Source organism: Natrix helvetica (genome assembly GCF_964273705.1).
Source record: "Natrix helvetica genome assembly, chromosome: 2".
Taxonomy (NCBI): domain Eukaryota; kingdom Metazoa; phylum Chordata; class Lepidosauria; order Squamata; family Natricidae; genus Natrix; species Natrix helvetica.
The window spans coordinates 169,437,317-169,462,486 of NC_138552.1; the positions used below are offsets into that span (position 1 = coordinate 169,437,317).

The 25,170-nt window shown below is 35.7% G+C and overlaps 1 protein-coding gene across 2 annotated transcripts; it reads right to left on the bottom strand.

Moving 5' to 3' along the window:
• Nucleotides 1-77: 77 nt before the first annotated feature.
• SLC17A5 (solute carrier family 17 member 5) lies at nucleotides 78-24,815 on the bottom strand. Of its 2 annotated transcripts, none has more exons than XM_081941119.1 (11): nucleotides 24,564-24,815; nucleotides 15,386-15,582; nucleotides 12,256-12,489; nucleotides 10,794-10,881; nucleotides 10,442-10,528; nucleotides 9,695-9,813; nucleotides 9,103-9,261; nucleotides 7,554-7,686; nucleotides 4,710-4,857; nucleotides 3,098-3,188; nucleotides 78-629 (listed from the first exon to the last, which is right to left on the bottom strand). In XM_081941119.1, exons 1-11 carry the CDS (start codon nucleotides 24,649-24,651, stop codon nucleotides 492-494), a joined length of 1,482 nt encoding a protein of 493 aa, XP_081797245.1. In that variant the 5' UTR covers nucleotides 24,652-24,815; the 3' UTR covers nucleotides 78-491. The 2 variants fall into 2 exon arrangements, with proteins under 2 accessions (XP_081797245.1, XP_081797246.1); XM_081941120.1 differs by lacking the exon at nucleotides 24,564-24,815 and adding an exon at nucleotides 17,844-18,308.
• Nucleotides 24,816-25,170: the final 355 nt, after the last annotated feature.

A 25,170-nucleotide genomic window follows, 5' to 3' on the forward strand; every position in this document is an offset into this window, starting at 1 on the left:
TTTATATTCCTGAATCAGCAGGGTGTGGCTTCCTTGAATTTTGGAAACTTCATAACAGATTTATGGGGAAACACATGCATTTTAAAAGAACATTTAATTTCCATTTGTTTAACTTAATGCAACATGAAAAATACAAGTGAACAATTCTAACAAACTTCACTCTTGAGTCAACACAAACATTCTGCATTTCTTTTTATACATTATCCCTTCATTATAACTTACTGGCATTGTAATAATCAATCATTCCATTGATTATATAAATAAATATTTAAAAAGTAGATAACATTGATTAAAATATGGCACATCATATATTTACCAAATGAAAGTATTCATCTGTTGGATTAGATCCCAGTTTAATACAAAAATCAGCATATTAAAAATGTAAAATGTCTTTACAATTCCAGGAAAGGAACTCTGTTTAACAGAGATCCCCATAAAAGGCATTCCGAGTGATGTAATTGTAATGCTTTGTCATTCTCTCCAGAATTCCTTTAGTTCCTATGTATATGGTAACCATTGAGTGCCCAGTTTTGTACTTCTCCACTGCTGAACAATGCAAAGAAAATAGCTCCAAATAAGTTAAGGGCAGAAGCAATATAAAACACGTTTCGCCATTCTTCTATAGTGTTCTGAAGAAGAATAAAAGGATGAATCAGTATAGCAGGATGATGCTCAAGAGTGAGAAAAATGCTTTCCATTAAGATATTCATTCAGTATTCTCTTGCAACTCTTTTGTTTTATCTTTTTCATTCTTAATTTCATTTATTCTTAATATTAGATGTAATTAAACTAGTTAACACCTCAGCAATTTGCAACTTTCTTAATAAGGGGAAGGAGATTTATAGTTTATAAAGATTATTACAACTGAATTCACTAATATTTGGTATTTGTGTCAGACTATTATATCTAAGTAAAATTATCCACACTTGTAACTTCTCTCCAGAGAGCTCTGTTGTTCTCTTCCCTTTGGTTTTATTTCATCAACCTTGAGAGTTGAATTAAAGAGGAATAAAGTATGTGGGTTAAGACTACTCATTGAACTGCATGGCTGAATGGATATTCAGCTTTGATATAGGCATCTGAGCCAATCTGAAATTGCATCAAAATGATCACAGGTTCATACTGACATCATGACATAAACTCCACTCTTGCATACATATGGCTTACACTCTCTTGCTGTTAAATAAACACAGTTTTCTTACTATAATTTGTGATATCTCTCCATTCTGCCTCCACTGAATTAAAGTGGGGGCTTCCTGTTTCTTTTGGGACCATTATTTCACCTATGAAAGGATTTTTAAAAAATCTAATCTTAAAAAAAAAGCTGCCCACCTTCCATGAGAAAAGTGGACTAGTCAGTTTGGCCAAGATTAAAAGAGTAGTTTCAAAAGGAATCCTAGAAATGAGTTTGAGAAAAGCACAGAAAAATGGTAAGCTTAAATATGGATTACTAGTGAAGACAGCTGAGAAAAACCAAGAAAAGCCTACAGATGGTGACTAAAGAAAGAAAGGAACTTGGTAAAAGTTAGATGTGTGTGTGGGGGGGGGGGAGGGCAAACCACACACACAATTGAATACTTTGGGCTCACTCTTCAATGCGTTGCTTGTAAGTTTCCAGTAATTCATAACTGGAATAATAAAATGTATAATCATGTGGATATTGATATAGCTAAGGCATTTTAACTCTCATTGTTAAATAAAAATGCAATGCTATTTCACCACTATACAGAAGTTTTAGCCAGGAAATTTCCTTCCTCCTACTGCAAGAATTTAGTGCAACTGCTGTAGTTAAGTTTGTTAACAATGTAAGTTAGAACTTTCTAAGCACATGGACAAAGAGAGCTAGGAATAATTAGCAATTGTTTTAATTCCATGGTTAGGTTATGGCTACTGTTTGGCTTAGGCAGATTCTACTCTGTCTTGCTGAACTGCAACCTCAGGCATAATTAAATAGCAAGAAGTGGGAAGGAGGATGTGAAGATTCAATAATTTCTCTTAGAAAAAAAGTGTAGATATCACACTCCGACTCTTGTTCAGGAACAAGCTCCAAATTTAAGTAACTTCAGTTTACTGCCTTAGATACCACTACAATGTGTGGAAATGGAAAATAAGAATTAAGTTAACATTTAAATGAGCTCATATTGGGAAGTACCATTTATTTCTGATTTAAAGCATTATTTTAGAGAACTGGAAAAGTAACACTTGAAAGTTACGGATTTATTTGTGCAAAACAAGCTAATGTGGAATTTGGCATATTTTGTCCAATTAAGCAAAAGGACAAAAGAGCTATAATTATAATTTATATATGTGGTTATTGCATACATAAACTACAGTCAAAGTTAGAACTTTAATCCTAGTCTAAAGTTGCTTAATAATACAAACTAAAATGTAACTGATGTTCCTCCAGTATTATATTGAGAAATGAAGAATGTTTAAAGCTTAGTCAGTTACAAACGTTTAGCTATATGGCTTCTTTTTTAAAAAAATGACAAAACATTATTGTGAATATATAGAAACATTCTTCAGAGGTCTGGCTTATATATATATTTAATATTTTGAATTCATGTTTCCTTTCTTGTGCTGTGCTACCTTCTGATTATAAACTATCCTAATTTTATTTAACATTTACTTAACTTGGTTGCTGACTTTGGGAGTTACTTTGCATTGCTTTGTGAGAAGAATTATTTTAAAATAAGAGATTTGTATTGGAGAATCTCAGAACAAAATTTCTTTGCTAAAATATACCTTTTTACAGAGTTCTATCAATAAATAGAATATTAAGGGAAAATAAATAATTAGCTGTATTTATTTATTAATATGTAATTTAAGACACAACTCAATATTATTTTCTTGAAAGTATCTAGACAGATTCATGTGATTTTTAAAAGTAACAATGTGCAATTTAACAGTGGCCATTCCTGGAATATATTTCCAACTTCTCAGTTGGCCTACAATCTTAGAATTTTGTGGTAATTTCTTATCAATCCCTAATGCTCAGCTTTTTGATATCAGCAAGGCAATACAGTTATTATTCAATTAAGAATGGTACATGAGACTTTTTTTAAACATTTCTAAAAATAAAATAAGTGTGACTTACACTGTGAGTAAGAGTCTTAGCAACAAGTGGTCCTACCATTCCTGGAATAGTACCAAATGAATTTGTGATTCCAAGGAGGATGCCAGCATAGCTAAATTAATAGAAGAAAACAAGGATTAGTCCTTGGAACTTTCCAGTTCTCAGTTTTACAATTCTTTTCCTGTCCCTTCAGAGCCAGATTAAATTATATGTCCACTTCCACAACAGAGGAATTTTCTCAACAGCAGTCCAAGCATTTTGGCATCCAAACCCTCCTGACAGACTGAAATGGGAGATGAGAAAGAATTTCACACATGATTCATCCACTTGTCTGCACAGGATTAGAAACGCTTCTCATGTGTCCAGCTTCTTACGATATTAGCATGGGGATTCCCACTGCAAATTAAATGGTTTCCCTCCAACTTCATTTCAGCTCAGACTTGACAGCTAAGGCAAACTATATTTTCCAACAGCATTGTTATTTAATAAATACACATATACAGTAGATGCCTATGGTATGCAAGCTGCAAATGTGAAGTACAAAGTCTTATCTCAAAACAGCTCAGTGTAGCACACCCTCCCTCCTCAAACAGACAAAACCCAAATGGATCAGAGGAGCATTTGAGGATTCAGGAAGATGCCATCCTTATGAGAACTGTGACAAGTGGAAAAGTGGAGGACTAGCTGCTGTATACATCTGCTTGTCCACCAGCTCCAGATGGCAGTAGTGGTAAGGGAAAGGAACAACAACTGGTAGCTATGGAAGGTTGGAGGAACCATGTTGGGGATAGAATACTTTCCATTCATAACAAAGAAATATTTTCCCCAACCTGTTGTATCTCTATATTTTTTTTCATTCACTTTGGCAACAAAGAACTCTTCCCAATGGAGTTTTCAATGGCAGATTTATAAAACCTGGCCACACCAAAATACAGGAACATGCTAGGCGGTGGTTTTCTCTGCCCAATACAAGGGAGCCAACTGAAAACTATCCAGCAATTATCACTTGAGAACTTATTAAGAAAGTATCTTCTGATTGAGGACACCAGAAACTGAGCCCAAAATTTGCTTTTAAAGTTAGATTTTGACAAGTGTTTTGAGTTCTCTCCATTCCAGTTGGGAGGAGCCATGATTAACATGGCACGCCATGCCTAAAAATGGAAGCAACACTGGGAACATTTGTAGAGAAACTAGCTTTTGTCACATGCCCTGTAATATCTACTTTTATTATTTCAAAATTATTTTGAAAACGTTCTGATGTTATCTTCTATTCATCACCCTTTCCTAGTCTTGTCCACTTATCTTTATTCTTAATGGAAAACCAACAAAAATATTAAGGATGAAAATATTGTTTCTTTCATCACTAAGAAATGTCTACCAGGAAGGAATCTATAGTTATCCTCTGATATTTTTATCAGTTTTGGAAAACATGCCCGATGTTGATGACAATAAAAATTCAACTTGTGTGAACCTCTTAAGAAGGGAGTGACATGGTTTGCAACAATTTCTAAAGCCACTCTTCATTGAATTCTGTGCCTTATATATAGAATAATGAGATTATCCGTTTCAGGAAAGTTTAATTAACAGCTAGTTAAAAAACTTAACAACTAGTAAAAACTGTTAAAAAACTTACGATGGTGCAATATCCAAATGGTTGATACTGTAACCTGAAGTGGAAAATCCTCCAAGTGTCGTTGATATGGTTAAAAATACAACTGCCACTTCATAATTGCAACCTATAAATCCAGCTGCCATGAGGAATACTGCAGGCCCAACCATTCCTTAATTAAAACAAATAATAGAAACTTTATATAAGCACTTTCTATTAATTCTTTTCATTATGTTTTAGTGTACTTTTGATTTTTGTTTATTTTATACAAGTAGCCATAGCTTTCAGCTCTTGACCTGCAACAAAGGATCATTGAAGTGTAATTTCACCCTTCATCCCTAAATAAAGAGATAACATTGTCTAAAATAGACAATAACTCAACAGTACCATAGTATATTATCAGGGAACAAGAATAGCCATACATATTCCTTGGAATTTGTAAATGGAAACAGGTGTATTCTCCTCTGATCCATCCAAGCTCAAAGAGCCCACTACAGTATTATCAGCACAAGAAAGTCAATATGTTGGAGACATAGGGGATTAGTATTATGTAGACATTTGGAAACAAAGACAGCAAGTTTTTAGAAGAAAGCAGGTAGAACTGTGGGCACACAAGATTGAGGGTATTTGTAATTTGATATCAGAACATATGCACTGCATAGAAAGGTTGAACTCATTTTTTTCATAAATTCCCAATAACTGAAAGGGATAGATATATCTATCATCCTGAAATCCTGGCATATCACTGTCAATCTAATTCAACAGTCAGATCAACAATCCGTATATAAAATAGCTTTTACAGGTAAGATATCTTGATTTATGACTGGTCCAGGAGTGGGTTGCTGCTGGTTTTACTACTGGTTCACAACCTGCATGCTGTCTCACTTTGCTTGTGCATATGCCAGACGCATGAGGCGCTGTTCAATGTAAATTGTTCTTTGTGCATGCGCAGAAAAATGTACAGCACGCGCAATCACCCAAAACCAAAATGGCGGTAGGCCAACGGCAGCGAGGAAACCGGTTCATGGGTGTGGCAGGTCTGGGTCGTTGCCGGCTCTGAAACTCAGGCCTGAATTCCACTACCGGTTTGGCCAAACCAAGCCAAACCGGGAGCAACCCACCTCTGGACTGGTCACTTAGCTACCATTCAAAGTTTTCACGGATCTCCCCAGAGCTACTTATAACCTGAATTAGAAGTTCCAAAGGCTGGGCCTCCTCTCCTTTATCACCTGATCACATTTTGGGTGCTTGGCAACTGGCTCATATTTATGGTTTTTCTCAATATTCCACGGTCACATGACTGCAATTTACATTTAAAAAAAATATCAAGAGTTTATTTCCAGTTTCTGGCAAAATCTACTGATGTGGACAATGGATTTCCTTTATGACTACAGTGCTTGCTTTATGACAGTTGCAAAAGTTGTAAAATTGGGCGCAGTCATGTGGGAATCCAATTAATGTCTGGTACAATGTGCAAACACAACGTCAGGCTCAATTATGGTTGTATGTCAAGGAGATTACCTGTATTAGACTGCATCCCCAATACAGTGGCATTTCAGACAGTTCAGTATATTAAATGGTAGAAATCTAACATTGTTACAAAAAGATTCAAATTAATTCAAAAAGATGGTGTTTGCTGGAGTAAAATGAAACTGTTTTTAATAGCTTGCCTAAATTACTTATGATTTCTACTAGCCATATTATAAAATGTGCATCAAAATTCTTGCTAGACTTTCTTGCAGGTTCAACTGCCTAAAAATGTGTCCATATGACTTTAAAGAAATCAATTATTTTTTAAATTTAAGATGAGAATATATTGTGTGCTCTATGAGATACTTTGAGATTGGCTGATTATTACTATTTTGCTATGATAAAAAACCTAAAAAATTAAATGAGAAAATATTGAGTGATTATCCTGCTTTCTATTGCCACCTAGTGTACAAAACAAACTTTAAAATTCATCCAAGCTGTTGCTGCCACTTTATTAAAATCAACACACTGAATCTATTTTAAAAATCAATTGGGTCAGCAAAAAATAACTTTGTGTATTGTGTTTTTTTAACAGTCTTCCGTTGTGTTCAAAGCTACTTATTTTAGGACAAGGCAGCAAAGACTAATGTGGGAAACGGAAAAAGAATTGTGAATAAAAAGAAACCAATTTCCTTTTGAAATCTCAAAGTTAATTTATGCATTGCAATTTCGGTTTGTTTCAAGGTATTAAGTTATCCGGGACAAAAGGTTCAGAAGGAAGCAAGAGAAGATGCTTTTCTGAACTTCAGGAAAGCTAGTTTCTAGTTAGTACTACAGAATCTACTTTGTATTTATGCCATTGTATCAGGTGGTCAAAAGTTTGAATAGGCATAAGGTACCTTCCTATCATTTTGAGCAAAGTTATAATGCTAGCATGTTTTGCCCATGCTTTCCCTCACCCCCCCAAAAAAGGTTCCTAAAAAATTCAGGGTGATCCTTATCATTGTTAGATGTTGAGAAGCACCAGCCTGGCAGGGAGGGAGCTCAAACAGGGGAGTTAGCCTAGAGTCATTGCACAAAAGCAAAAGGGCTAAGACTACTCCTCCCCCAGGTTTCTTAGAGCCTTATCTAACTGTTCCCAGGTGTAAGCTGCCAGACCGGGGAAATTCCTCTATTACAGGCAAAACATAGTAATTAGGTTGCATTCTGCACAAGTGGTAGATAGTGACCTTCACACATATTCAAGGTATGTTGAGCCAATCCAGGAAGGAGCAGGGATCTTCTGACCAACAACTGTACTGTAATTGGAAAAGTTCATCTTTACCAACTAATTCTCTTTAATTCTATCAGTATTCTCAATGAGCTATAGGCTACATTGCAAACAAATGCTTTTCTTACCTATGACTGTAAATGTTTTGCGAACACAGACTGTTGTCATATTTTTCTTTTCCCGTAAATAGTCTGCAAACTGACCACACACAATTATACAAACCCAGCAGCCAAAATAAGGAAGTGCAGATAAGAATCCATTCTGTAGAGGGGGGAAAAGGTTGGAGATGGTTCTGTTATTAAAAATAGTTTGAACAATTCTTTGTCAGATTTTAGATATGATTTATGATACAAGCATGAGAAATGTATATTTTTAGATATGAATACACACGGTCTCTATAGAGAGGATCACAGGTTTAAAAATAAGCACAAACAGAAACAATATAGTAGTAAACAATGCAGACAGGTGACCAGTAATTTATATACAACTTTTTGTGACTCTTTTGAAACTGATCCATCTTCAGGTTAATTCCTTCCTTCCAACCATCAAACAGATGTTTGACAAGATGAGAAAAATACAGCCTCTCTCTGGTTTCCTTCATTATAAAAGCTTTTGTATGTATATAATATGAACATGGAGCTTCCAGACAATTGTTGAAATTGCCTGAAGCCATTGAGAATCACTTAAAAATTACTTAAACAAAGTAACCTTTTTAAATGATCAACAATGGAAACACCAATTTAGTAATGAATTTTAAGAATGAGGCCAAGATGTAGCACCTGTTCCATTGGAGACCCATTGTAATTTTAAGACAAAGCTTTTTTCATTATTCCGGATTCAAATGGATATTGCCATTGCCTCATTTGGTTTAGGCATATTTTACTGGGAGAGAGGGAAATATTAGTTCAACAGCCTCTTTTAGATTTAAGGCACTGCAGTAAAGAAAAAGACACCCCCTCCACCATGTAGACCAGGGGTGTCAAACTGGCAGCCCGCAGATCAGAGGTGTTATGCGTAGTCACGCCCATACCAGTTCCGCGAATGGGAAAAACAGTGTGAAACGTCACACGACTGCGACGTGATGCGGCGAGTTTGACACCCGTGATGTAGACTATATAAAAAAGAAAAAAAGGAAGCAAAATTCCAAATTCTGATTACATAATAACTAAAGAATTTAAACTGCTCTGTCCTGTTATTAACATTCTTCCCTTGTACTTATTAAGTATATAACCTTCTGAAGAAATGCAAGTATGTATCAGGAAATCTGTAGAAAGCCAATATTTTTCTCCATTTTTGTTCCTTTTAGAATAGTCCACCCAGAAGTCATGATTACTTATAAGACCCCACTAACAGAGTTCATAATGTCCATTTATTATGATAATTTCATCAAAGGAATTATCAGGGAGTACACACACAGTAATTTAACTATAGCCATATCCCTGAAAGATACTTTGGTTCTTACAAAAATCTGAGCTATCTGTTGAATAGAAAGATGGACAGAAATGCAAGAATTGGGCCTAAGATTGGGAATCAAATTCTCAATTCAGTCTAGATACTAATGGAATTACCTCAGAATAATTAATACAGTTATAAAGCCTCCTGGATCTAGGCTCATGGTTGCACCACTTTAGGATTAAAGTTAATCTTTGTAAAATTGGAATGCATAGGGTGGCTTACCTCCTGCACATCAAATCTCAAAATCTCCTTCATGTATGTAGGCAGCAGGGTAAGGAGAGTGTAAAATGTCCAATTATAAGAAAAGTGTGCAACAACAATGGCCCACACTGGAACAGATTTCAACATGGCTTTCCAAGGCACAGATTTTTGGGTGGAAAGCTAAATGAAAAGAATACATTCAAAATATTTGGATCTCAAGGAATTTAATTTTTAAAGAATCTGTTATTCAGCATTATGAAGGATTAATTCTGACATAAATGTTTGCACATAGATACAATATAAAAAAAACCTAGGCTATATGATCAGGTACTATAACTTACTGAATCTAAATCTCTTTCATTGGAGAATAGCTACCACCATTCCATTATAGTTTATTAGGCTGAATTAATTTAAAATGAAAATCGTAGGTTTGAAGAATTTATTTTTTGAAGATAAATGGAACCCTTAGTAGTTCTGGTCTTTTAATTTTAAAAAAAATTAACATGATTAAAAGCATATTTAAGGACTACTTTTCCCTTTTATATAGGCAGTGGATATTTATACATTATATTGCAATTAACTTGGATGATAACTATTTGTTGACAGTTCGTACCTGTTGTGAAAGGGAAGATAGAATATATTCTTTTTCAGCAGGGGAAATTGTCTTGTGAGTTTCAGGTGTATCACTAACCATACATATCCAGAAGAGGAACCACAACACACCTAAGGTGCCTTAAAGTAAAAGAAAAAGTGCTTGTGTTTTAAGTTGAAGACAGAAAAAAAACCCCATCTATGGCTAGACTAACTAGAAATTATCTGCATGTGAATGTAAGAGCTTTGTAATAATCCTTTGTGAGGAAAAAAAACTTGAAAAGTTACAGGGCATTTCAACAGCATTGTTTTTGTGTGATGTTTACAAGTTTGTGTCAATGTGTCCCAGCTATATCAAAATCAATTGTTAGTACATCACAGATAGTACATAACAGATTAACTTTTAGATCTGTTAGCTCCAGTATGGCTAAAGGTGTTAAATGTAAAATGCTAGCAGCTGGTAAAGGAGAAACACACAAACACACATGGGAAATGCTTAGAAAATAGAATTATTACATAAAGGCTGAATTATTAAGGAAAAAACAGGCCCACGTGCCACGACCGCTTGGAATCATCAAATTTCTCACCCATTTACATTCTTGCATCTGCCTGACAGGAAAAATAAAGTAAAACCACACAATCAAAATCGCCAGAAGTATGAAAAATAAAGCATCTGTACAAGTATAATAGTTTACGTAGCTGCCCTATTCTGGGATTTAAGCATAAAAAGCCTTAAGCAAAGAATTATGCTTAAAATGAGACTACTTACCAAATATGTAGAATACGTAACTCCAATCTACATAAAAGCATATTACACCAGACAAGGGAAGTGAGACAACTGTTCCTAGCTGTGCACCTACAAACAAAATATTTTTTTTAAAAAAATGCTGACAGTAAGTATCTTAGTAAGCAAATTATTTATCAAGCATGGTTAAAATAACAACTGAGTTAATGATAGCCTCGGTCAAAAGCAAGGCCTGCATTACAGTGAGCCATGGCCATGAGTACCAGGAAGAATACAGGATGAGGAAAGGGAGAAAAGTCATAGCTCTGCAACTTCTTCTTGCCCCCCCCCCCCAAATCAACCATGGTCAAATTTAAAAATATTTATGAAATCTTACCTGCATATGAAATACTAAGGAGTTTACTGCGTTCTAACGGAGGAGCCCAATTAGACCACATGGCATGCATGGCTGGGAACGTTACACCCTGGAAAATATACCGGTACTTGCTTATAATATAATATATATACGTATGTGTAATATACATATCAAAAACAAGATAAACATTCATCGATAAAATACAATATTTTATCTGAATGAAGTATTTTTTTCTTCAATAAATCCTGGGAAAGTACTGGTTATATCAGCATGAAGCCGTTGTTTTCAGCAAGTGCACATAACTAAAGAGCAATTAAGCAGAACTAATTTCTTGCTCATCATAATCCTTCAGATGAAAATGTTGTGTGGACAGTTATACTGATCACTCAATTTTTGCCAAGTCTTAGCCACCAAAATATTTCTTCTATCTAGACCATAAATATTAATATGTAGGGAAGCCTGATGGAATGTAATCAGGCAATGAAATATTTTTTAATAACAAAATAACCCTTATTCTTAAATTAAGTTAGACTCCAGTTAGAGTAATGCAGAATTTAAAATGAAAACAAGAAGCAATAATGTTTAAGATGCAAGAGCATCCAAAGATGCAAAGGGACAATCCATTTTAGGATCAACTTCTAGGACTCTTCTATATCAGCTACTAAGAAATTAGTCTTCACTAATTGTTCACTAGGGTGAATATTATGGGCTGAGTCTATTCTGTCACTTTGAATGCCTCTCAAGACAACTAAACAATATTTTATTCTGGTCAACTCTTTAATGTTTTGCTCTGCTGATACTATTTTTAAAGATATTCCAATGAGTAGATGTATGTCACTTTATTTGTTAATTAAATTTTTATGCATCCCATTTCCTCTGTAGGGTAACTGTGGGCATAATTTTACATATGAATCTGATTTAATGACTAAACTATTTTGTGTTCCAAAATATTGAAAAATGCCTTGAAAATGATTAACTGCGACAAAAAAGAAAGTCCTCCATTAAATACTGTTAGGTATGGATGAAGCTGAAATCTGCCTTCGTGACTTCACTTTGGGTATTTATGTTCTTGGCATTCTTTGCTCATCCCTCCCAGGAATATCTTCTACAAATATGAGACAGCAGTACTGGACAGGGTTGGATTAGTCAGATATAGAACAGTATACTACTTTTTATATCTACAATTTTTCACAAAGATGGTGCTTTACACTCCACACACTTGTCTTTACAAATGTTACAGTTACACTCACAAAAATATACATTATTTTCATAATGTGTTTCACCTCATTTTCACGTGGACCTAGAAGAACCGACAGAAAAGAAGAAACACTCAAGTTCCATATCTAAGTCCAACATGTTCTGTGACAAGATTTAAGAGAGTGAGGAGCCAGGAGAGACTCATGTCAGAAAACTATGAAGAGTGGTGATCAAATAGTGACTTTCCCACCTTTTTGCCAATATCAAAGGAAAAACAAGAGATTACCTCGCCCAGACCTTCCAAAACTCTGACTGTTATGAGGAATCCGGCTCCTAGATCTGCTGCTAGTGGCGTGAACAAGGTGAAAACAGCAGTACCCAAGATGCCAAATCCCAGGAGCAGCTTTGCCCCAAATCGGCGCGCCAGATATCCCCCAGGAACCTGAGTAATGATGTAGCCATAGAAAAAGGACCCAAGGATCCAGCCTTGCATATCGGCATCCCATGGATAGCTTCTTCCCTAAAAAGAGAAGAGGAAGAAGCAATATTTTATACATCATAAGAGCAAAAAATATAGTATTGTGTTCTCCCACTCTTTAATGACACATGATCCTTTGTAGAATTTGCTCCCAGTTACAGCCTGATTAATAAATCCCATTTTCTGCAACAGTAATCTCTGTGCTCATTAGTATGACATACATGAAAAAAGCTTCTTACAATGTATACCCACTGCAAAAACAACCACATCGGGGTGTTTTTTTTTTTTTTTACTGTTTGCTAATTTAATTATTACAATATGTCAAAGAGAAGTGCTATAAAATTGTTTTTAAATAATGTAAATAATATATACATTGTTTTGCAATCCTTTTCTGGTTTGATTTCAATTTTTATCAATGCATTCAACTGATTATGTTACCATTCTTGAAATACAAGACATTACATACTTTTATCATTTGCAGAGATATTCATCTTGTGGAAAGGAAAGAAATACTCTAGTCAATAAGAACTTGCTGAAGCCTATTGGCATCCCAGTCTTCCATTATAGATCTAATTCTTTTTATTCCCCATGTTTTATTTTATATATATTACTTTCCATTTCTACCAAACAGTGTGAGATCTGGGTACAATTATTTGAACAGTCATAATCCACATATTTGTTATTGTATACATCACAATAATGTTAATAGTATAGCTATATATCAATATAATTACAATAATACATAGCATCTTCATTATCAAATTCTCTCCACATTAACATTCATTCTTTTTTGTATCTCCTCCTTTCTAATTTCTGTTTCTATTGTCTAACCATTGATAAAATACATCTCACGTCAGAAAATATTCAATTTCTTCTTTATCCTTAATAATGAGAGTTAATCTGTCTATTTCCACGCATTCTAATATTTTCTTAATTACACTCTAATCTGACGGTTTCTCATCATTTCTCCACTGTTGCGCAAATACAATTCTAGCTGCAGTTAATATATGTAAAATCAGATATATAGTCTTTTTGTCATATTTTTCCAGTAGAATGCCCAACAAAAGTATCTCAGGTTTCAAACAATATGCTGCTTTATCATTTTTTCCATCCAAGTATGCATTTGCATCCAATATTTTTTAGCTTTTGGGCAAGTCCAGCACATAAGGTAATATGAACCTAGCAGTTGATTACATTTCCAACATTTAGCACATCTATTTTTATGCATTTTAGTCAATTTTGCTGGTGCAAAGTGCTATCTATAGAACATTTTGCACAGATTTTCTTTGTATGCAGTTGACATAATTAATTTAACATTTCTATCCCATAGTTTCTGCCATTTGTCTAATTCTATTGTGTATCCAAAGTTTTTAGCCCAAGCAATCATTGTCTCCTTTACCTGCTCACATTCAAGTTTAATACTTAGTATGTAACAATATAATTTCTTTATCAGTTTATCATGTATTCCAATTAGAATCTGGTCTAGTTCTATTAACTCTTTATTAAAACCATACATTTTAGCATTTTTCTCATAATGAGATTGTATCTCTGTCAGGTTCCAAAAGGAAGGAAAAGCCAACAAACACAAACCTGGTTTGTTAAATCTCTTTACTCCTGTTTTGGCACGGACTGATAATCACAGTTAGCAAAATGCAATGAAATTCAAGTTAGGGCTGATTGCTCTGTGCTCCCCACCACCATTAAGCACTTCTTGCCACCCCACCCTATCACACACGCAGTCCTATCCCACATGACCCCAGAAGCTCCAAAGTGCAGACGCAAGTCTCTCTGCTGGTCTGGTCTCCACAGCCTCTGTTTAATTGATTAGCGGCCGCTCCGTTGGCCTGCTGCTTAGCTGGGAGGCTGTCAATTGAGTAGCAGCCACTCCGCTGGCCCTGCAGCTCAGCAGAGATGATGTCATCATCAGGCGACTGCCGCTCAACTGTTGGTTGGGTTTCTCATGCCTCCTGCTGCTTCTAGTAGCAGCGGCTCCTTCCCGGCCATCCCTGCCACTGTCTCGCATCCATTTAAGGAGGTCAGTGCTAGATGGGTGGATGGTTTCGGTGTCCCGCTGCTGCAGCTCCTGCCCCAATGGCAGCTCCAGGCCGCCAGGCACACTGGAGCTGACAATCTGCATTTGTGGCCACCCTGTGATATCTATCCCTTGACTACTAAATTCTTGTTTAGTTTTTAATTCCTCTTAATTATTCAAAATGACTTTGTATCTTAATTTTTTCCCCATATTAATAACATTAGGATGTAGCAATGCCTTCATAGTGGAAAGCCAGATTGGTATTTTCAAATAGTGTTTTTTTTTTAATTTTAAGCCAAACCTGTATGCATTTCTGACAAAATGTCTCTGGAAATAGCTATGTAACTTATTCTTCCCATACCATAAAAAGGCGTGCCAACCTAGTTGAAGATCATGCCCTTCTAGTGTTAGTAATCTTGTATGTCTCAAACGAATCCACTCTTTTACCCATGAGTACCGAGGCCTGGTAGTATAGTTCCCAATCTGGTAGTCCAAAATCCCCCGTTTTGGTTTCTTGCAAAATTTTCAAACCTATTCTTGCTTTTTTTCCCAGCCAAACAAATCTTAATATTGTTTTATTTAATTCTTCAAAGTATTTTTCCCAGCTCTACTAGTATTATTTGAAACAAATATAGCATTCTTGGCAAAATGTTCATTTTTATAGTTGCTGTTCTTCTTAATAATGACAGTTGTAAATTTTTCCATTTCTCCAGATCCTGTTTAATTTGCCTCATCAGTTCCATATAATTATCCTCTTTAATTGTTGCACACTTCCTCTGTCAATTGTATACCTAAATACTTCACTTTTTAAACTATCTGTATATTTATTCTTTCCATTATAGATCTAATTCTTAACAATTAGGTACAGCTCACATTCATTCTCAAAAATAAACTTGTTAAAATTACCGTGGTGTTACGAGGAGCTACTGGAGTGGAAGAATGTTCCGGGCACACATTTGAGGTGATATTCTTGTTCAAACTTGTATTTGGTTCTACCATGTCCACTAAGGCAACACTTAAATTCACACGAAGTGCATACAAGAGGAAGAATCCAAAAAAGGCCCATATTGCTAAACTGAGGCGAGCAGAACACCATAAGGGCACTAAAAGAAAAACACATAATTGTTAATAGCATTTTCTTCCAAGGACAAATAATCCTTGTAGTCTTGCTCAGCTGTAATATTTAACCAAATACAAGGGTCAACACCATTAACATTAGCCTATTCCCGCAAGAAGCAAGATGTAAAGCATTTTCTACTCCATTTATCCCATCAAAGAACCATAGTAGTAGATTAAGTAAGACTGTACATGGGAGGAAGTAACTGATTCACAATAAAATAAACAGACTTAATCAACAGAGGTAAATTGCTATGATAGTTCCACATGGCACAAAAGAGGTAGGAGAGCTGGTGCTGGATTGATAATCTTCTGGATACAATTCTACATCTGTCTCTATCTCATCTCCAGATTACCAATAAGAGCATGTTTTTATCAGCAAAGTTTCCCTTGGTTGAAATCAAGACCTCCAAAGTAGAGACAGCAAGGTCACCACTAGCAGATAACCATCTAGTTTAGTTTAACTAGTTTAATAGAAAGAAGGACTAGGGGAGACATGATAGCAGTGTTCCAATATCTCAGGGGTTACCACAAAGAAGAGGGAGTCAAACTATTTTCCAAGGCACCTGAGGGTAGAACAAGAAGCAATGGGTGGAAACTAATAAAGGAGAGAAGCAACTTAGAACTGAGGAGAAACTTCCTGACAGTTAGAACAATTAATCAGTGGAACAGCTTGCCTCCAGAAGTTGTGAATGCCCCAACACTGGAAGTCTTTAAGAAGATGTTGATAGCTATTTGTCTGAAACGGTATAAGGTTTCCTGCCTAGGCAGGGGGTTGGACTAGAAGACCTCCAAGGTCCCTTCCAACTCTGCTATTGTATTATCTACAGGCCTGGCCTCTGCTATCAGGGCAGCAAGAAGCTAAATACATCAGGATAAGGAAAGCTCCTGGTAAAGCTTTAATTTTATCAGAGACAAGACTAATGGAGATGGGGTGTCTCATGTTTGTTTGTTTGTTTATTCATCTCAGAAGCATCACAATTAAAATACTATATGACATGAACTTTAAAATACAAAATACAAGATTGAATAGCTCCTATCTCCCCAGATGTCATATTTTACTGTCCATAGACTCAAAAGTGGAAAAAGTTAAAAGCCCTCTCAGCTGACATCAATGACAGCAATCATTGATAATGATGATTGATGACAAGAAGGGATGCAAACTTGCAACACTAAGAACAAATGGAATCTGAAAGTTATATTGAATTCATGTCTCTTAAAAATATAGCAGCATAAAAGCTGCAGGTAACATAAACATTTTATTTGCTTGTTGGATTGATTTGTATAGTTGCCAATTTTACGTAAGTGACTCTGTGTGGCTTACAAATATTAAAATTATTGAAATATCAAACTCCTTTGAAGGGCTTCTTCAGGAAATCTAGACTAAGCACACTCTTTCCAGCAGCAATTTTTTTGCAAAATTTATTCTATAAATCTGCAGTTCCTCACCCAAATTCATGGTACTATGATTTCACTTGCTATACATTCACTACTTGAACTTTTTTAGAAAGTGTAATGATTATTCATACATAGTAAATATTGTTCTTTCTCTAATCCTTCCAGCTTTAAAAATGAATTTACCTTTATAAATAATAAAAAGCTTGAACATTAAGTCCAAGTAGATTAAAATCATATAGATGCAGGTTTCATTTTACCGGAAATCAAAGGGATTTGGATTTTAAGATTCTTTACATGATATTAGCAACAGCCTTCCTTAGTAACCTTTAGGTTAAACAAAATAAAGCTAAATGAATAGAACATAAATTTGATGCCATGTCTAGTCAACAATACATAAAGTCTAATAAATAGATCAAATAATAAGTGTTATAAACTTCAAATTCTTTATATTATTTTTACAAAACTGAAATTGAGTACATTATAAAGCCTATGGCAATTCTAGTACAGTTTTTCAAGGACAGGTCTAACTGGATTAAACAGAAGTAAGGAACAGAAATTTATGGTATTACAATTAAAAACAAACATGAAAAACAGTCTCCCTTTTTGATAAGCCTTTTTGATAAATCAATAAAATTTAATTATGTCTTAACACAGCACTTACTGTCCTAATATACAAATATACCATATCATATTCACCATCATCTTGCTTTTAAATATACATGAAACAAAGAAAATACTATTTTTCCCTGAAAAAAATTACATAAGATACCAAAATACTTTTTTTAAAATATGGAAAAGATTCTGACTTGTACCACTTAATATAAATAACCTTTCAAAATTAATTTCTTACCTCTAACATCCAAGGAAGCTTCTGTTTTTGCAACCAATCTTGTTTTCATATTCATATCATTTCCTAGTTACTGTTGTGCCGATTTATTGAAATTCTCCAGAATGGGAACAGAACAGAAACTTCCTGCAACTTCGAGGCAGCTGCTTTCTATTTTTTTCAAGCAAGCAGTCTAAACTAGACATAGCATATTCTTCAAAGATAAAATCTTGCTGCTCCTATACAAAACGTTAATTGTACGTAATGCTTTTTAATGCTAATGGCACTAATGTGCTGCTATTCCCCAATGACGCTAACCTGCTGAATCCACTGCTCTTTTCACCAATCACACATACACTTTCCCCCCTCCCAGTTCTACTTCTCTGCTGCGTATGGAATATCCTGTTGAACAACTATTTTTTCCGTAACTTCCTTCTTCTAGACTTAAACAAAACATTCCTTTTCATTCTCCCTATAATTTATTTCTATTGTTTCATATGCGGATCTGTGCGCATGCACACCCACACCCACAAAATAGATATTTACTTTGTACTAAATGTTTGCTTTAAGTCAGCCTATGTTTCTTAGGTCGTGTTGCTAAAGTGTAAACAGAGCTATCGATCACAGTTATTTCCTAATGTGTGAAGAAATCAACAACAATTTCATGGCTACACAGACATGGAAAGAAAAGGACCTTGCTTTTATTTTGCCGGTACCAATCCACACACACATATGAAGTTCTAGCAGTATAATTTTTGTGGTAAAAACTATGAAATGAAAGATTAGTGCACGAAGGGGAAAGACATATATTTCAGTGGATTTTTTAAAAAATACACAAATAATTGTAGTGCTTTTTTTACATCTTGTCTTGTATAAATATGACAATCATCAATGGTGACTCATAAGACTACATTTTTTATAAGATGTTTTTAACTCAGAATTAACCGAGGCTTGTGGACTAGATAAACAGAATGAAACAGCTGCCTGAAAGACATAAGAACTATTTCAATCAGGGAGATCAAAGTCCTAGAATTCAGTGTCCAATAGTAACCAACCAGATCCTTTAGAAGCTCAAAGGTATATCAAGCATGTTATGATAAATCTGCAACTACACTACAGTGCTAGTAACCAGGATAATTCTATGTATACATTTTGTAAAAACATATTTATCCTGTTATTCTTCCAACAGTATAACAACAGTAGACAATTGTATTCTTCTATTAGCTGAATGACAGCAGCTAATCCTAAATCATCTATGGGACAGCTTCCCAGATTTGAATGAGGGACGTGCACAAATCCAAAGAATCTGCCTCGTTGCTAATTTAATCATTCATAAAATACTGAACTTCACCACTTAATACATTTTGGGGGCTAATTTGCATTTAAAACCAAAATTTTAGTGATCTTTAAAACTATTATGCTCAGTAAATTTTTAACTTAAAAACTTAAATTTTAAAATAAGGTAGGATGAAACTCATTTTCTGAGAAGTAAGTACAGGTGGTCTTCATTTGATGACCATTCGTTTAGTGACTGTTCAAACTCATGATGGTATTGGACGAGCGGTAGTTGCAAATGGTCCTCATTTGTATGGCTCTTGCAGCATCCCACTGTCACATGATGACGACTTGTTACTTTTCCTGCCAATTTGCCACAAGCAAAATCAATGGGGAAATTTGCAAGAAATTGTAAGAACTTGTGTTGTCCTCGTTAAATGACGGCAACTGGGACTGCTGGAACTGCTGCTGCTAAACAGCACAGGCACATGGTTTTTCTACTTACAACCATGTTGCTTGACAACAGTCTCTGTTCCCAATTAGCTTTGTTAAGCAAAGACTACTTGTAAGTACAGAACATTAAATATTGTACTCTCCATTTTTAAGGTTCGTCCAGAACACTGTGACTGAAGGGTAACTTCACTAGACTTAGAAGCTAGTGCTTTCAACCACTGAATTGTCGCTTTGTAGTTTAAATTAATTTTCTGTGATAAACCCTGTTTCCCTTTTATTGCTATCAGTGGTGGGATTCAAATAATTGAACAACCGGCTCTCTGTCCTAATAACCAGCTGGATAGGTGGGGCTCAGTGGTCATGTGACTGGGCGGGGGTGGCCAACTCAACACTGGGTGGGTTTGGCCAACTCACTCATGTCGATGGGCGCTTCGCCTTAGCTGTTACAATGTAATAAGGGTTAACCGGAGAGGCAATTTCTGTAAGCAGGGCAATAAAGATTAGGCTTAAAACAACACCAGAATGTTTCCTTCCTGCCTTCTTACAGGACTAGCCCTGTAAAGTGAAAAAAACCCAAAATGAGATTTCTTCCAACAACTGGTTCTCCAAACTGCTTAGAAAGTTAAACGGTTCTCCCAAATAGGTGTGAACTGGCTGAATCCCACCACTGATTGCTATGTTTAATTATACCACACAGAAAACATATTGTTTGAAATTCAAATACCCTGAGGAATTACCCCATTATTTTAAGCTTTTTTCTTTGACCAGGTGACTTCCCTCTGCAAACCACATCAACGAAGAACTTTTGAAATAAATTCCTCTTAGTTTTGAAAGAAGTTTGCCATGTGGTTTAATAATCTGCTATTGGATAAAAGCTACGTAAGCAATTTGGGCTAATTTGCTGTCCTAGCTAATTGCCAGGCTTTTGCACAACACTAGAGCTATTGACACAGGAGGTTCAGTTCCACACTTAGCTTAGGAAGCTTTTTAAGTGACTTGTCTGAGAAATATTCCAGTGTGCCTCATAAAGTTGTTCCAGAGATAAAATTAGTCATGTACATTAAAACTCCCAGTCCCCAATTATATTCTCAGATATGCAATACTTTGCAAGGTTGTATGTACAAATTTAATGTAATGGGTGTTTTATCATCCATTCAACCTGCCTTGAATTTTGCTTTCTTTTGAATACGGATGCTGCATTTGTTTAATTATATTCTGGTATCCTACTCCTTTACATCTAAAAACAAAATACTGTATTTTTCAGAGTATAAGACACACCTTTTTCCTCCAAAAAAGAAGGTGAAGATCTGGGTATGTCTTATACACTGAAGAGTGTACCGAAACCCTGCCCCCCTTTGCAAAAATGGTTGTGCATAGCCTTTAGGAGGCTTCCAGAGTGCTCCTGGGGGCTGGGGAGGGCAAAAATGAGAAAAATTGGCCTTTTTTGCTCATCCCCCCCCCCCAGCCACAGAAGCACTCTATAAGCCTCCTAAAGGCTATGCATGCCATTTTTAAAAAACGGACCCATTTTTGCAAAAAACAAGCCTTTTTTTGCTCATGGGGGGGGCAGCAGCACTCTACAAGCCTCCTAAAGGCTATGCATGCCCTTTTTTTTTGAGAAAAAATGGGCCTGTTTTCTCAAAAAATAGGCCATTTTTAGGAGGTTTACAGATTGCAAAAACTTTTTTTTTAATTTGCCTCTTCTTGGTGCGTTTTAGACTCCGAACAAATCGGTATGCTATATGGATACTACTAACTTTTTAGACCATGTTCCTGTGAATGTCATATCCCTACTTTACAATAATTTAATACATTTTCAAATGGTCCATCTTATCACCATCTTTGGTATGGAATACTTCAAAGGTCTTTCAGGTGGTACAGTACCATACTTCTCTATGGTTGGCAGAAAATTGTACAGACAGGAAGTTATCAGGAATTGAGTTTGACCTGAAGGAGCTGCTTCATACAAAAAAGAACAATTTGTTAAAATTACATCTTTAAAGGAGAAAATGAAATAATTATTCATTCTCTATGCACCCATCCAAGCCCTGAATGGTAGAGAACTTTTAATATGAATTTAAAAACCTTATATTTTCAAAATAGATTTTTTGAATGTGTTATCTCCTGCAAGAAAGCAATTTCAAATTTATCTTTCTCAATTTGATTACTTGCTTTTCAATATAAAAACCACAGAATAAAAAAGAATATGCCATTCCTGTAGTTAGCTCTATTTAAATGGCAATATAGCAATTTCAGGCCAAAACAGTAAAAATAAACTCAGAAATTAAGAAGAAAGTTCTACAAATAAACTAACTGAAATATAAGGATTTTAGCCAAATGTTGAATGAAAAAAAGGGCAAGGGACGAAAGAAAACAAGAACATAACTGCAAAACGGATTTCAATCCGTTATACCTAGGACTATTCAGGCATAACTAGCAAACTTTCATTCACAATTGCAGAAAAAAGCAAGCTAACATTTAGAATGCAAGTGAAGCACTATCCATGCTGAACATGGACATTTGCTCATCTTCCTCCAAAAGAACTGGGAGGAGGAAATATGTTTTTCAACTCCAACAAATGATGAAATTATTCACCGATGCAATAATTTCAAAACGTATTCTAGCTGGTAACCTGATGAAATATTGAAGGTAATTCTGTAAAGCAATAATTTTCACTGCGGGGAGGGGGAAGAAATGTGAAGATTATTATTTCCGCATTCAACTACTTAAGTCATTCAAATGGATTGAGCCAATTAGAACTGGTTATTCCTTCAGGATTAATCTGATTAATTTTATTTATTAGTTGTACAGAATAGAGAAGCTGAAATATAGTGAATTTTCAAACTTGAATAGGTTGCTGGCAAAGTCAGTATTATGTACTAGAACTTCCATAAAACAAATTGTTAGGTTTTCTCATCATGTTTTGGAATTCCTGATAAACACTAGTTTCCCAGCAAGCATGACCTTGTAAGAACATTATTTATCCTGAAGGATCTTATCATTAGTTTCACAAGAGTGACCTTGTAAGAAAAGTATTTATGCTGAAGGATCTTATCATTAATGTCCCAGCAAGAATGATCTAAGAAGAAACTATCCTGAAGAAACTTATCACTCTTAGTAAACTAATCACAGGTATTTCCACAGGTCTGTCTTGGGTGCTAATATCTTACTTTTAATAACTTCTAGATTCATGGGATGAATACACCCATTTTTTCTCAATAGTTACTGGAATTTTCACTTTAACAATCATGGCCATGCTTGAAAGTAATCATTAGGGGAGTACCTGTATTTGCTTATAAACTTTTCCATTGCTTGATATAAATAACATGTTAAAATTAATTTAATATATAAATTAAGATCATAAGAAAATCTTTTAGCAGTGACTTACCCAGAATAACAATTTTCTATGTTATTTTTTTGGGGGTATAACAACTGAAACTAATTGCTATTATTTGTGAAAGGATTTTAAAGCTTTGCTATCATGTCAACATATTTCTACTTTCAATAGAAAAACAGTCCAGAATGTTTGTGTCTTTCATAACTCCATCTTACTGAGCACGTTATTAGTTTTAGTATGAATGCTATTTTTCCACCCATTTAATAGTAAATAGTTATTGCTACAATTTTATATAATTGCAGTAATCCATTTGGCTAAAGTTGCAGCAACCATATTTTTCCTCCCAATTTGAATACAGAAAATTAGACTTTTTATCCTTTCTAAATTTATTTATTAGATATTTTTAAAGATAGCTTGAGATACTTAAAAACCTCAAACATAATTTGTTTTTCTTTAGGCTAGAAAAGGGGATTGAGAACAATCTTGCTAATTTGTCTTCTATGAATGTGAGGTGTGGAAGTTTTAATTATAATCACATTATTTAGTGCCATAATTTTTTTATGTGGGGTGTTTAAACATTATCCACAAATGAATGAATGAATTTGGACAACACACCAGCCAAGCCAGATCTGTTTATATCAGTCACTTGTTTCCCTGGAATGCACTTAGCCCTCCCCATTCTGTTCTCATTTTATCTTTTTGTACAACTTTATGGATCTATAGGCCAAAGAGAGGGCTCAAAATTATAATAGATTTGGAAATGCAAGTAAGTTAAATTGGAAGACAGCAAATAGAGTAAACCATATCTTATCCCAGATTCTACGTAGTCTTAAGTAACATGGGTTCTTCTTTATTATATGTAGTTTATCTCTCTCTCTGTGTGTATTTATAGTGCATGTATACTTAGTTCACCATGAACATGTCTTGAAACATCTGTGTTGAAGTAAATTGGGCATTTCCCACTCACAGAAGTTATGTCTTCTGAATAATTTGCTCCTTAGCAAATTGTGCCAACAACCCCCCCCCCAAATGAAATCCTCTTATTGTTTGCATGGAAATAATGATAAAGATCTGTATGGAAGTAACCAGACAGTAAGTAGAGTGAGAAACAGTATGATGTAAGGCAGCTTCTTCTATTAACGAATTAAATTGATGGGAAAAATATATCACGGCACTGACCTGCAAGCAAAACGATTTCTTCTATTTTCTTATATGATTAATGACCAGCGACCATTCCCAGTAGGGGAAGGTAGAAGTCATCCTTTCTTGCTAACATTTCACAGAGCTTTTATATCCCATTATTTCCTATTGCCTGCACGCATTTTATAGGCACAGCTGCCTAAATATATAAGGTGCCTCAATAAATTCGGTCGTCCACCACTCTTGGGTGCCTCTGCTCTGGGGTAGCAACATGTTCCCCGAATGACTCAGGAATTAGCACCATGAATCCGGGGGGGATTTCACTCTTGGAGGTTTAAGCCGAGGTTAAGTGTTGTTTTAGTGTTGCAGCCAAAAATCTCCCATTAACAGAGGCACCCGAGCCTTCTCCGGGGTACTGAAAAACGGCGCCCAACAGAACACGGGTGTTTCTTCACTGTCACAAGTTAAGAGGAGAGAGAAGAAGAAAAAAAGAACCGCGGGAGCCAAGGAAGAAGACAAGGGACAGTGGCGATTCTTACCCTCTTTGGGGCTGGATTGAGAGTCGGAGAGTAAAAGCGGAGTACGGTCCTCCTCTTCTCCTGGCTCTTTTAGCTTCGGGGTCTCCATGTCGCCTTGCTCCGGATTCCAAAAGAAGCCCACCGGCCGGTCTCCCGGGCTAGAAAAGCAAAGCTCCAGGAACCGGCACGTGACCCGTGGCACGTGACCTGCAGCGGGGCACAAGCGCGACTCATCTCAAGATTCAGCCCCGCTGGCCGGCTTTTCTTCCTGCTCAGCGTCTCGTACCCGGCCATCTTTAGTACTGGCAGGCTGCTTCTTGCTTGACGAAAGGAAAGGTGTTGGTGGAGGGCGGGGGAGTTTGCGGATCCCGCATTCGGCCTTTGAAACTGCGAAGGGTGCCCATACCTGCAATGCTAACAAATATGACACACAGAGAGGGAGGGAGAGAGAGACTTGCCCCGTAATTCCAGCAGGTGGCAGCACCTGTTAGAAATGAGATACTTATTGGGAAAAAAAAGTTTTGTTTTGTTTTGCAAAATAGAAGATCCTCTTATGGACTTGGGTATACTTTGTAGTTTACTGGAGTCTTCGTAGTGCAAAGGCAATTTTTCATTTATGGCAGCCCAG